The following is a 14,606-nucleotide window of genomic DNA, read 5'->3' as shown; positions in this document are numbered from 1 at the left end:
TCATTTTCTTCTTTGTCATATCTTCAAAAGTGACACTGTCTGGCATGGAAACTGGCAGAATTTGGGAAAGGTCTGGTTTTGCTAGTTATTTTTGGGTTTGCTCACATAATTGAGAGGAAGTTTTGCTAAAGCAGTGCTGCCCTCCTCTCCCTGTTTCCAGATACCTGTCTCTATTTTAGGATTTCAAGCTCTAGCAGTCTTCCTTAACAAACAATTACAGGAACAGTTTTGAGGATTTCAGCTCTCTGTGTAGAGGTTGTCCCTGAAAGCCTCAATCTGCTCATGAGCTGGCAGAAGGGAATTAGATTCCCAGATGTCTGGGCTCATTCTTAGGAGGAGAAATATTCCTTTTGTTCATGTTTTTTCTTTGTGGAGAAAACTAATTCCCATTGTGTAGGATTTTGTTTTAGTAATGTCTGTATATTGCAATATAATATTTGGAAACATCTTCTGTAGTTTGAATTACATCATTGTTCTTTTACTGGGGAAAACAGTCTTATTGAAGTAGGTGTATTGTTCTGAGAGAGGAAAAATAAACTCTATTATATAGGTTTAAGAAGCCCTAGAAGAAAATAATACTTTCTGCTGGCCAAAGTATGGATTTTAAGGCAATATAGTTACTGTCCATAAAAATAGTACCCATGCTGGTGTAATGTAACACTTTATATATTTTATTTATTAATTCTCCCTCCCTATTTGAAGTATTATTCAGTTGTTTGACAGCCTGAGCTTGTGTTTTGCTTGGAGAAAGTAGTGGATGCGGTGCTGGGTGCTATCACTTTCGTTTGCCCAAGGCTGTGGTTTGACTGCTTCAGCCTGCCCTTGATGCACGCTATCACCATGAGGAATGTCTCTGGACTTTCTGCCTGCTTCCATCTCCTTCCTCTCCCATCCAGAGCATTCACATTGCTGTGGGGTGAATCAGGGCAGGGAGTTTTTTTCCTCCAGAAGCAGTTCTGATCCAGTTCGCCCTCTGATAGCAGCTGTTTAATACCTAGTACCAGTGCAAAGCCATGTGAGGACACAAGGAGGGATGGGAGGACTAGCATTGCCCTTCTGAAGGTGGCCTCTGCAGGCTGCACCTCCACCAGGGCGCTGAGTCAAAGGGTGTGGATTTGGGAGTGTAGGCAGTGAGGGACCCACTTGTTCTCCGTTCTTCCCCTTGTCAGATCTAACAAACAACTGCTTGTCCTCAGGATGAGTCGGTTCAGCTTGCTGACTTGAGGCTAGATTTATGTTGGAGATGGATTAGTTTGTCAGATCAGTAAGCTAAACTGACTCATCCCCAGGCTACAAGATTGCCAAATTTACCATTGTAGGAGCATGAAGGTGGGAAACAAGACCATCCTTTTTGGCAGTAGCCCCACTTTGATCAGATTTGTATAACGTGAAAATGAGCTGTAGTCTCTCCGGTTTAAAGATGTCCAACATGTAGTTCTCTTGCTCTACTATTTTTATTCTTTTAAAAATAAATTAAAAAGCAAGACTTGGCCAGTGATGAAAAGCTTTCTACATCTAGCTTTAAAAATGCTGCCTCATCTGTAATAAGAGCTCCTTCACCAAGATAGCTATTCCTGCCATGGGAAATATCTGCATTGCACTGATGGCATGCCTGCAGTTTCTTTATTGAGAGAATGCTCTCCTTGAATTCAAAACCATCTCAAACCTAAACTGACTTGTTCCATTTCTGTGCAGTTCTGTGTCATCATCTCAAGCAGTAACTTGGGGTGGACACAGAGGATGTGTAATGTCTTTAAGCTGGTCTGTGTTCTGCAGCATGAATTGAACACACAAGGACCACTTGATTTTGCCCACTGTAGAAATGCTTGTAATGCCCCTTTTACTCTTGGAATGGTGTTGAACCACAGGACATGATTCATCATAGGCTTTCAGATTAAGCTGCTGCTCACTCTTTGGCTTTTTCCCACCTGAGGTGGATGTTGGTTCTGAACAGCTGGCAATTTTCTTACTCCTTCTACAATGTTAGACATCAAATGAATGCCTTATCCTAACCAGCTTCATCTGTCTTTCTCTTTGGATTTTGGCTGCTGTATCGAATTCCAGGCAATGATTCTCACTGATTTCACTCAGTTCAATTCACTTTCTAGCTTGGACTCTGGGTCTGAGATGCTGTTTCCTGATCCATGCTCTGTTTCTCCCCTGTGTTCAGTAAAATTGGAGAGTAAGAAAACATACCAAGTCCTAGTAGGACAGAAACTAATTGTGAGGTACTTGGCAGAAGGGAGAAATTGCAAAGCAAAAAGTAGAGTCTTCTGATGCCCTGGAGAGGAGAAAAATGTATTGGAACCCAGGGCTCTGGCTGGGGGGAGAGCTTGATCCTTTGTCTTCCCAGGGAAACTCTGCAGGTTCAAGTGGGTGTTATTGTTCATTGCACCTAGGTTTTCAAGGCCACATAAGTTACTTATAAATATAGAACTTGCTAATTTTTTTAGGCAAAAAATTGGAGGTTTGGGCGTGCAACATTGCAACAAGGATCAGAAACTGTGGCAGATACCCCTAGCAGTGTAATAGAAGGGACCCTGCTGAAGAGAGTCCAGCAGATATGGAGCTACATGCTTCTTGCCCTGCTCCTTCCTCTGCAGTTTTATGGGCTGGTGGGGATTGCGGAGGCCACAGAGAACTACCCAGAGGCTTCTGGCCTGCAGTGGTGGTGACAGCAAGTGCTTCATATGCGCATGCTTCAACCTCATTTGGGGGCTCACTCTGTCCAGTGTTAATCTGATAATAGTCCTGCTCCAAATTCTCTTCGCTCCTTGAATCTCTGCTTGTTGCCGCTTCTCTCTGCTTTTTCTCTCTTTAGTCTGGTTCTGATGTTGTTCTTGGGGATTTGGGGGTTGGGATATTGTGGGGTTTTTCCCCCTGTCTCTGCTCTTCTTTACCTTCACCTTTTTTTTCTTTTAATTTCTTTTTTTAGCCTATTCCCTTTTAGGTCTTTTCTTTTTCCGTTCCTTCCTTCCTTCCATCTCAAATAACTGACACTCATCCGAAACAACTGCCCATTATAGTGTTTCCTCTGTGGGCTGTGCTGTCTCCAGCCTAGGTCTCTGTCTGTCTGCTTTTTAGGCTGGGCTGCAGGCCTGCCTGGCAAGAGCTGTCTCTTATTCCCGGTCCTGTGCCTAGCACTATGGGGTCCTATTCACACTTGGTACTTAAACACTGTAATAAACACAATTGAAAGATTTGTTATTTAAACCCTAGCGCAAGAATGGAGGCTCCCTCTCAGATGTATTAAGATGTTCTTAAGTTGTGCAAGTGTGTGGTAGGGAGGATCTTGGCAACTTGCAGCTACTGCAGGTGGCTATTCTGTGGATTATGCTTAATAGTATGGGCTTGTGCATTGGAAAGCTCCTAGTGGATGCAGAGAGAATGAAAAGTTAAGAAACCAGTGACAATCTGCTCTCAGCGATCAGAGATGTACTTGGCTAGGCAATGTATGCACATTTAATTAGATTCAGAAACTAAAACAAATGCAGTTAAAACTGAGCCAGGGAGGTCTCCAGCAGGTAGAAAGCCTTTTGCTTAACTGGTTTACAAGAAACTACTGTAGTGAAAGGTTTGCAGGTCATACCAGACATTTTAATGGGAAGATTGTAGGCCTTTTAGGAATTACCCAGATGTGCTCTTTAACATTTGTTAGTCCTCAAGGCGAGGGAGGTTTAGAGTCTCTGACTGTGCTCTTAAAGGAGGCATGTCAGTAGGTGCCCAATGATGGGTCAACTGTTGAATGGCACGAACAAGTGGGTAAATACGATCTGTTTGCAACTTGGGGTTCTCCGGTGCCCTGTCAGGACTCAGTTACAGGGTTTTTATAAGTTATTACATGTCAGCTGAACTGCTGTAGTCATCTTTGGCAAATGTTTGCTAAATCATGGTCCCTGACAATGTAAGAGGAGGAGCAACTAAAGAAAACTCAGATAAGAAATCCTAGTACTGTATAGCTGAATTTCTCAGCCAGAAATGAACTAAGGGCTATATAGTGAAGGAAGATAGTGTTGAGGCTACAGTCTTGTGCTAAAGTGATGTTGTCATACTGTTTCTGCTCACTCCCTCTCTCTGTCCTTGTCTCTTGTGCTGCGTATAATCTGCAAGCTCTTTGGGGGCAGGAGTGACCTTACCTGAGATTGTAAAAAACAAATGCTGTTTTGCTTGCTTCAGTACTCACTTTCCAATCTGTGGAATCATCTTATCTAAATTTAAAATTAATTTATATATCTAAGTAACTTATGTGGGGTGGGTTCGTCTGCATGTGGGTGAGGAGAGAGGAGAACAGAAAGAGTGCCTACTAAAAATAACGCGTTAAGGAGCATGAGACTGCTTATGAAACCCCACTGGCAGCCAGTGTTTAGATTACCTTAATTGTATGTTTCTGCCATTTTTTTTTCCAAAGCAGAAATTAAAGTATAAGCATTCTGGTGGATAGTTTTTGTAGTCATAGGAAAAATTTCTTCTAATGCTGCTCCCTAAGGTACTAGGGCAGGGTTTTCCCTCCCCACCTTGGTGTTCATGGCAGCTTGAGAAGGCTCTCTTGCTTAGAAATGCACTGTCTTGGTCTGTCGTTGCCATGACAGATGGACCGCTCGAAGCAAGCTATGTGTTTCTGAGGGAGGTGGTCCATACAAGCTGTAGATGTGCCTCTGAAAGGTGTGGGCACTACCCTCATGCAGTGGTAGGAAGGAAGGCTTCAGTCAGATGAGTCTTTTCTTCAGATGCTGTGAGCATACATCCCTTTTGGATTCAGATGTTTGGTTTGTAAGTCAGCAGGATGGTAACCTGCTGGGATTCCATGGTGGCCAATTCAAGCAGCTGGCTGTTGGAATCTCATCTGCCACCACTGGATCCAGGGGAGGTTATCTGATGGCCAATGTGATAGGCATCCAGGCTAGACCAAAAGGGTTCTTCCCATCCTTTTTCCTCAGGTACTTTTGTTTTGCTTTTATTCTGGCGTAGACTGTCACAGCTGTCATTGTGTGGTGCTTGCTTTGGCTTCCTTAGTTAAGATCTAAAAACATGTAGAAAGTAATGCCTTGGAGCTTCATGTGACCTTGTAGTGGACATTTTAACAAGGCTACGATGTGAATGTTCTGTGACCTGCTAAGTACCTTGTTCATTTTCTGAAGGCGTCTTCATAGGATTTAGTTTTAACCTTTCAAAGAGAGTGTATTGAATGCCCCTTCCAAAAAGTTATGATTACCTCTAAAGGACATGTAAAGCTCTGATGGCATTTAGAATGACTGAACTGAGATGCTGTAAATTGAGATGCTGTTCCTTTAGTTAAATTTTAGGGGCTTTATCCCAACAGATAAATAATAGGGAAGGAAAAAGCCCCTGCATCTTGGTGTTATTTTACGTGTTTTTTATATCAAATATAGACATATGAGACATGCCGTTACCTGTCACAGTCTGCTGTGAATAGATTTCATTTCTTCTTCCTTGTGACATACTGACCTCAAAAAGGCATGAAGACACAGGTCAATTGAGTTACACGCTATTTTATTCTTTATAACAAAAGTTTTGTTGACCTCCTGGCCTGTTACTGCTTACTCTGTAGTGATGGTATAGTTTGTTTTAGTAGACAGGAGTCAGTCACTGCTGTTTGTTTACTATTTACTCCATTTTCCAGTTGTCTCCAGCATAAACTTCTTAGTACTTAGGATTTTGAACTTGTGTTGCCATTTTAGAAGCTGTTGAGCAAAATGTAGAGGCTCCCAAATTTTGGGGGGGTTACAGATTTTGCCTCCTGGAAAACGCCTCCTGCCTTTTACCATGGTGATCTTTGGCTTGGCCATTGTTGCTGAAATTTGTCCTGATTTCTTTGTCTCCATCTTGAACTGCAGTGAATTGATGCATAAATAACCACGCCTATCATTTGATTATTATCAATAAAGACAATGCATGGCTGCTTCACCTTTTCATCATTTATCACTTCATTATGTTTTTGTTTAAATTGGGTGCAGATTTTGACTGTTGTGCAAAGCAGCATAGTTGGTGTTGAGCTATGACATCACTGCATTAGTGCTGGGTAGGAAGAAATGATTTATGTAAGTACTGAATGTCTTCTGACCTTCTTAAGACTCAAAGTTGTATGTCTGTCCAGTGCAGGCTTTTTTATTTCAAGCCTAGCAGTTGCAGTTCAGATATACTGTATGCTTTAGGAAAGATTCCCATTTAAAATAAAAATCTGTGCTGCAAAAATAACAACTTTCAGAGGCTTTGTAGAAAAAATAATTTCTTTATTAATTTTGTCCACCCACATTCTGTCCCAAACTGCTGCAGTTTCTATTTGTAGTAATTATGGGCAGTATCTTTTCCACCTGCAGATCAGAGCCCTCTCTGAAATGGCTGTTCCTGAAATGGGTAGCTTTTAGTTGTAATCCTCTAGCTTTCTCTCTTTGACTTAAATTGTTTGAGCTCTTAAAGTCTCACTCAAAGTAATGCATTTTTCTGACCTTATAATATCTGTGGCTTCTTTCTGAATCTCTGGTGTTTTGGGTCATCACTCCTGAATTTTAGCTATCAGGAGTGAGTGCACTATTCCAGTAGCTGTTGCATGATCCCAAATAGGAAAGATTTCTCTTTTTCCCCTCTTTTTCTTCTTGTTTTGGGATTTTGTTTGGTTTGGGGTGGGGGGTTTTTGCATATTTGGTTGGTTAGTTGGGTTTTATTTTCTGGCTGATGTTCCCCTGTTTATACATCTAAGGATTGCTTTAGATCTCTGTAGCAGTGTTGTGTTTAGACACTTAATGTCCGTGCCAGGTTGTTTTGCAAGCCAGAGTTGATGACTACACTCTTCAGATGGTTTTACTTGGTTTGGCTGTATGGCCTGTCACCTTAGGTGCTGAATCCTTCTGCTCAATTTGTGCCTGGGTTAAGAAGGAAGGCCAGCTGCTTCTTCACTGCTCTTCACCTTGTGCAGAACTCTAAATCTTGTATCTGAGAGCTTCATAACTCATTCCTGGCAGTGCTCAAGGCCAGGTTGGACGGGGCTTGGAGCAACCTGCTCTAGTGGAAGGTGTCCCTGCCCATGGCAGGGGGTTGATACTGGGTGAGCTTTAAGGTCCTTTGCAGCCCAAACCATTCTATGATTCATAGCGATTCTTTCACATTTGTTGATACAAGCAGTAAGCATGAGACCAAAAGCTAATGCTGGTAGGGCCTTCTACTCTATTTTATTAGATCATATTTGTCTTGAAACTTATGGACTAGAGTATTATATAATTTGAACAATCATGTATACATGTTTTCTCATTAATTTAGGATGTGATAGCAAGTCAGAAACCCTACAGAAGTCACAGTGCTTTTGCATCATTACTTTTTGCCTCTTTTTGACATGAACCTGTAACAATCCAACCTCTTTAAGAATCCAGTGTCTATAAACCACCTTACTCTGTTATTCACTATCAAAGTAGCTGGTGTGGTAATTAATCTGAAATTGTCAAACTTTCAGGGTCATGTGGATCATTCTGTCTACCTTTGTTCTCCGAGTGTTCTGGTTCCTTTCAGAAATCAGTATCACTTCCCAGGCATTTTAGCTAGCTCTTCCAAAATCCTCGGATACAAACTGTGAGATTCTTCTGATCTGAAATAACATCTGATGGATACTCTTTTATTTTGAGGTATTCAGTTTCAGTCAAGAAGTCAGCCGACATTTCCTGTCTAAAACAAGTGTGTGTGTGTGTGTATATTTAGTGAATGCTTCTCTGGGTGATGATTGGCACACTCATGGGGTTTTGTTTAATGTTTGCTCCAAACTGTTTCTGAAATTCGGTGGTCTCCTTTTGCTTGGGGTAAATGTGAAACCAAACCACACTGTATTTTTTGTTAGACTCCTTTCTTAGATTCCCTGAGTTCCTCTGATTTGATCCTTGAATGCTCATTTCCATCTTGAACTGCCTCCCATTTGGTAACACGCAGTTCACTGATGAAGAAAGGAAGTTGTCTAGTGAAACTGCTCATAAATATCACTTTCAGACTTTCTCCCCTGTAGGGGCTCCTAATTATTAGCTTTTCGTGAAATTAACCTTTTAGAAGTGTAGTAGGCCAATATACTCAGAAAAATGTCATCTAGCACTGTGACTTCTGCTGACAGCGTGCCTCAAGCACTTTGCTCACATTGAAGACTCTCAGAGCAGCTGATAACCTCCTCCTTCCTTCACATGCCATGAACAGATATCTAAGAAGCCAGGTGTTTTATTTCATAGCCTAATCAGATGGTCTGCATCAGATCCCAGCAGATAACTTTTCTTGTGCTTTCTATTAAGAGATTTGTTTCACAAAGTATTCGGATCTTTTGACCTTCTCAATTGTCAGTGATTGAAAAAAGCCAGTGCAGTTCTGATAGACTCCCGTCCCTGTCTGGTCACTTGTTTCTCTATAGATAGTTGTGTCAGCTGCTGGTTGTGATCTGTTCAAATTGGCAGGGGCTAGATCCAGCAGTGTAAGGTTTGCACGGAAATGACTTGTTGATTGCACTGAGCATTGAGCAAATTAACGTGAAAGAGTGTGGAGAAGCCTCAGACTTGGGAAAGGGGGAAGTGCTGAGCATTAACTTAATACTGAGCCATGTATTAATTAGGAGGAGGCACTGATATTTAGATCAGTGAAGATACTTGAATTGGGTGGAGACCTCAGACATTGTAGAGAGTGTGTTGTAGGTTTGGAAGTTCAAAGCAACCTAAGTAACATCTAATGGAAGACCCGTGTGCCTGCCAGTGAGGAGTGTAGCAGTTGGAGGAGGGAAGTGGGAGTAGATGGGTAAAGCCAGTGGAAAGAGGAAAAGGAATTTGTAGATGGCACAGAGGACAGATTGAACATGAAGTAGGAAGAAAGCAGCTGTAAATGTCCTAATAATTCTTTGTTTCTTCAGCTTCAAAATATACAGAAGAGGAGGAAGAGGGTGTGTATGTACTTAAAAGAAAAGCGAGTCATAGACCTCTGACTATATGTGCATTGACGTGCAGTTGTACCGCTTGGTCAGAAGCTAAACAGTTGAAGGGATGTAGGGCAGACATAATCTTGGACTTTTTCCAGGCCTATTCAATAGAAAGCGTGGGGTGCATTCTGATCAATAGCAAAGGACATCTTTCATGGTCTCTGAGGGCTGAAGAGAATTTTATTTCCTGATGGCTAGTTTAGGCACTGGCAAAAAGTATACATGCAGTGCACTTGTCAAATGGTCAGCTTTGAGCTAGTGTAGGAATCTGCAGCCAGTGGGATATTGATGAGACAAAATGCTTGTCCAGAAGCAGAATCCTTTGTCTCACCTGGATAAACACCTGCCAGCATTTTTTTTTTCTGAAATTTGTGCCTCTTTTTGCCAAACCATACAAACATTTCATTAAAATAATACTGCTCGATACTAATTTTGGTTTAATTGCTGAATTGTATAAATGACAATTCAATATGTTCAATTTCTTTCTGAGTTTGCAATGTTGCATTAGACTCAGCTTGAAAGGGTAAGTGGCCATTGCCATTAGGTAAAATGATGACATGAGCCATTCTAAAGTTATGCCAGGGTACTGGAAAATAGAACTTGCGCTGATGCTCTAATAAACTATAGTCTTGTAAGTGGAGTATGTGCTTTTCTTCCCACAAACTGATGAGTATTCTCTGCTTTCAAACCACTGACGTTACCTAATGCTCATGATTTGTCCCATACAATCATCATGTGCTAAAGGTGGAAAGTGAGCTAGAAAGATCAGAGCATTTGGGAATTAAAATGTCTGGATTTTGGTTTCAGTTGCATATCAGACTTCTACAACAACCTTGGCATCAAAACCCATCCTTCAGTAGCATACCGTGGATTTTAAACATCAACATTGTATGGGGAAATGCTTTAAGGGTTCGCACAGAATGTACCAAGCGTCCTACAGAGTGATAGCTATTTATTTTTACTTGTGTTACTGTCCTGAATGTTACTAAGGTGGTTTGCCTAGATGATGGTTGTACAGGCACTTGAATCTGGTTTTTGTTACAATAAAGCTAGGTCATATTACCCCAGAAAGCAGCAGCTTCTGGACAAATACTAGTGACCTTCTGATGTGAGCTGTGCCATAAGAGCTGTTTAGTATTTTGGTGATTGGTCCTTCCTTCCTTCCTTGTTTTTTCAGTTTAATGTTTTAGTTCTATTGTAGACCTACAATTGTGTGTTGAGGGTATTGTGTGTTTTACAATGTCTACGTATCCGCTGGGGACACTACCTACATGTGACAGTCTGAAACAGTGAAAGGGATGAGACACTAACTGCCTAGGCTTCTCATTAAGACTTGCTCTGTGGTATAATGCTTCTTGGTGTTTGCTTTTAGGAGTCTCAATTTGGAGGTACTGCAGGTTGCTGGAAAAGGATGTTTCTTATCTGTACGCAACATTGAGGTTAAATCCAGTATTTCTCAGAGCTTAGTTTAGTGTTAGTGAACTCCACTATATGCTGTTTGTCTGGCAAGTCAGCTCTTGGTGTCCAGGCAATAAAAACTGGAATAACCATTCTGAACTGTGTATGGTCTTCTGAACAGTACATACATCTGTGTTAGTGCAACAAGTGGCAGAACAGGCTTGGGGCCACTGGATGCTGCTGTGATACAAATACATATTATTTATGTACTTCAAAAAGCAGTGAGATATTTTCAAGATCGAAGCTGTCAAAGGTGCAAGGTAGTTTTAACTCTTGCAGTCCCTCAGGTTCAATTATCCTGTAATTGAGTATAACTGAAACTCTAACAGGTTTATATTTTTGAAAGATTGGAGTCCTTATGGCATCTTTTCCAAAGCCATTGTTTATTGAAACAAGGGCACTGGGAGAAACATCTAGGAGGCTTAATGCTCTGTAATGGTCAAAATAATTCTTGGTGTAGTTACAGAATCGTAGAATAGTCAGGGTTGGAAAGGACCTTAAGATCATCCAGTTCCAATCCCCTGCCTTGGGTAGGGACACCTCACACTAGACCATGACGCCCAAGGAGCTGTGCAAGCTGGCCCTGAACACTGCAGGGATGCAGCATTCACAGCTTCTCTGGGCAAGCCATTCCAGTGCCTCACCACCCTCACAGTAAAGAACTGCTTTCTTATGTCCAATCTAAACTTCCCCTGTTTCAGTTTGAACCCATCGCCCCTTGTCCTATCGCTATAGCCCCTGATGAAGAGTCCCTCTCCAGCAAACTTGTTGGCCCCCGTCAGACACTGGAAGCTGCTATGAGGTCTCCACACAGCTTCTCTTCTCCAGGCTGAACAGCCCCAGCTTTCTCAGCCTGTCTGACGTGGCCTGAAATTCAGGGTTTGCTAAAGGGATTCCAGCTCTGAAGAGTGTCTTTAGAAAATATCCCTTGAGACCAAGTACTTCAAATCTCAACCAGTATTGCCAGGGACATTTTTTTCATCTCTAAAATTTCGATAGTCTTGATGTTACTGGGAAATCGGGGACCAAACCTCACTAACCGTAGTGGTGATACGCTGGCCTTGTGAGCACTTGAGTGAAGTCTCTTTAGATTTTGAGTGTTGGCTGTGGAACAGCAGAGAGGTTTTTTTCTTGCAGCTGTATTGGATTCTGTAACTTGAGCCGTCATAACTGAAGGGCAATAAATGACTAATGTGTGCCTGCAAAATGTCTATAACTTTGGTCCTATTGCAGACAAAATCAGACCTTGAACAAGGGGAGGCACAGTTGGTGGTAGCAGTAGTGCTAAGAGTAGGTGACAGTGGCTTTGTCTTTTGATGGGAAAGTGCTCTTGTGGTCAGCAGTGGACTGCTGAAACCTGCAGCCACTGCATCTGCACCAAAGCCCATACACCTGTGTAGCATCCACCATGATCTTGCATCCTGAGTGCATGTCATTCTATTCTGGTTCATGTTGAGATGCAAGCTAAGTGCGTGCCACCATCATCCTTCTTCCACTTTGTTTCCCCACCCCAGTGCATGCCTTCCTTTACAAAGAAGGAGAGCAGAGCAAGACTGCACCTTGCCATGTAGCCTAGATTTCACTTAAGGTCCACACAGCAATCTTTGACACAGGTTTTATTTCCTAATGCAGGCAAGCTGAAGCTTTACATGTATGTGGGTTTGTAATAGACTTTGTCACTGCTTGGATTTTGTTGCCAGATATATGCCTGTACAGGGCTATACTGACAGACTGATTTCTTCAGTTACAGGAAAATAAAGGGAAATGCTTCATTTTGGTAATACAGACAACACTGTGTTTAATTCCACTTATGTTAATCAGATGTAGAAATAAGTACTTGTTGTTCATCTTGTTTGTGTGTGTATTTTGATTATTTGCGTATCTCTTGCTTCCCAGGAGACAAAGATGGCAGCAAAGTGACTACAGTAGTGGCAACTCCTGGACAAGGTCCGGACCGACCACAAGAAGTTAGCTACACAGACACCAAGGTTATCGGAAATGGATCTTTTGGTGTTGTGTATCAAGCCAAACTCTGTGATTCAGGAGAGCTTGTGGCCATTAAGAAAGTCCTGCAGGATAAAAGATTTAAGGTGAGCCTATGCATAAGTTCGTAATGTTTTTATGAATGTTATCTCATTTTCTGTGTCTTTGATGGCAGTGTTTTTGATTTTACTTTTTAATTTATTTTCATGGAGCTCATAAATGCAGGTAAAAATTCAAGAACTAAAGATTAATTAGGTGGTTTATGATAAAGGGATATAGTTTAGCTTGGAAATCAATGAGTCACTGATTGTTGTTCCGATTATTTGGAGTAGTGCAAAACAGGAAGCTGAACATTGTGATTTGATGTGCTGTTTCCAAGTTGTAAACTAGATTTTTCAGACAACAAGCGATGGAAACAAGAGAAAGGCTTGTCTTACGCTTACTTCTTTCTAGCATAGACTCTTCTCCAGTCATTAGTAATTAAGATGCTGGAAGAAACAGAAGCCTTTGGGCTTTGTTCTTGGCTGTTGCACGTACAGGTAGAAGACAGTATTTGAGTAAATTGGGAAGTCGTCAGGCCAAGCAAGAGGATAACAAATACTGAGCTCAAGGCAGTTTGGACTGAGGGCGAGTTACTTCCCTTTGTTACCTCATTTATAAATGTGATCTGTTGTGGTGGTTTTGCTAGATTTAACTCCTTCTGAACAAGTAGCCCTCCAAAAAACTGTATTTTTATCTGGTGGTGTTTAAACCAAATAAAAATCAAGGACCATCAGCAACTTCACCACTGCTGTTGTTAGTCTTGTGCTTGGTACTTGGTGTGCTTGACTGCTTCCCTTGTAGTTAGATGGCCTGCAGCTAATCTTGTGCAGGCAGTGAATGATACCAAAAGTAGTGTTTTTAGTGTCTGAAGTCAGTGGTGTGGGTTTCGGGATCTGAAGGCCACAGCCTTCACGACTATAGAAGTATAAAGATAATTAATAGAGAAAGTACCATTGGTCTTGATACAAAAACTTCCGAGCTTAGAAATAAGAAGTTGAAACATATTTAAGAAAAATCAGTGATTTGAAACACCTTTTTTGTAATTTGATTCTTAGGTTTATAAATCCTGAAGGCTGTTAGATTACGTTTTATAATCTCCTCAGTTCTCTCCATTTTTCCCTAAGACTTCAAGCACAGCTAGCTTTACTGCTTATGTTTTAAATTCACGTCTGTTTTGGGAGCGAAGCCATTCTTTTGAAGTGTTTTGAAAGGACTGGTTTATGCCTTTTCCTCAGTCTTGAAATTAATGCTGTCATCACCACGGGCATATCACAGATGCATTAGATGAAGAATGAAAGAGGAAAGATGTTTAAATGAATCTAATCACACAGCATTATTTAACTTCTAATTGAGAAAGGTGTGTAAAGTTCTTACATTGTTCTTGCATCTGAGTTATTTCTGGATTGTATTATGTGTGGAAGGCAATTAGTACCGGGGAAACATGCAATGTGATGTAAGAGTGGGTTATTTTAGGAGAATGGAAGAGGCAATGGCATAACAGAAGCTTTAAAATTAGCCATGCTTTAAAGACCATTTTGATCTCTTCTCATTGTACGGTTTTAGGGGGGAGGCAAGGACATTTCCCTTCTTAGCATGTCGTGCTTGGTTGATGTTGGCTAGTGCTTTGGACCAAAATCTTTGATATCTTTAGTCTCATGAATGAGCTGTGTAGGGTGTCAGAATGAAAACTTGGTTGAACATTTTAGGTTCTGCCCATCAGATACTAATAGTTGGTGACATCTCATTTTTTATTGGGTTTTTTTTGTTTGTTTTTTTTTCCCCTGAATAAATCTGTATTGGGCATCTACAACAAAATGTGGGGCTTTGGTTTTGTGGCAGTAGTTGATTCAGATGCATTTGGTTATGTCTTTATTTTGGAGAGTGATTTCAAAAAACATGGTATCTTGGAATATTAGCCCTGTTTTTGTTTAAGGAAAAATACTAAACTAAAAAGCTAAGTAGGGTGTTTCCAGTTTGGACTCTGAACTAGTTGCCTGTGTATGATGATATAAGCTGAAAATATCCAGTAACTGGATGGAGGCTTTTATAGCCCTAAACTAGGTGGAATTAATAGCAAGGGCACATGTAGATTAAAGATAGATAGCATTAATTTAACACTTTTAAATATAAATATAAAATACTTTTTCTAAATTCATAACTTACACAGATGTGC

General features: G+C 41.1%; 1 protein-coding gene across 2 annotated transcripts in view; it reads left to right on the top strand.

The window, feature by feature from the left end:
- GSK3B (glycogen synthase kinase 3 beta) overlaps positions 1-14,606 on the top strand; it is a 151,355-nt gene that overhangs the window by 43,834 nt on the left and 92,915 nt on the right. For both annotated transcript variants that reach the window (XM_065676115.1, XM_065676116.1), the window contains exon 2: positions 12,305-12,498. In XM_065676115.1, the coding sequence (XP_065532187.1) occupies positions 12,305-12,498 (194 nt within the window). The remainder of the gene's footprint in view (positions 1-12,304; positions 12,499-14,606) is intronic.

Source organism: Lathamus discolor, chromosome 4, assembly GCF_037157495.1.
Source record: "Lathamus discolor isolate bLatDis1 chromosome 4, bLatDis1.hap1, whole genome shotgun sequence".
In the NCBI taxonomy this organism is placed as follows: Eukaryota; Metazoa; Chordata; class Aves; order Psittaciformes; family Psittacidae; genus Lathamus; species Lathamus discolor.
The sequence above is the reverse complement of the archived record's forward strand: the minus strand, read 5'-3'. Positions and strand labels throughout refer to the sequence as shown.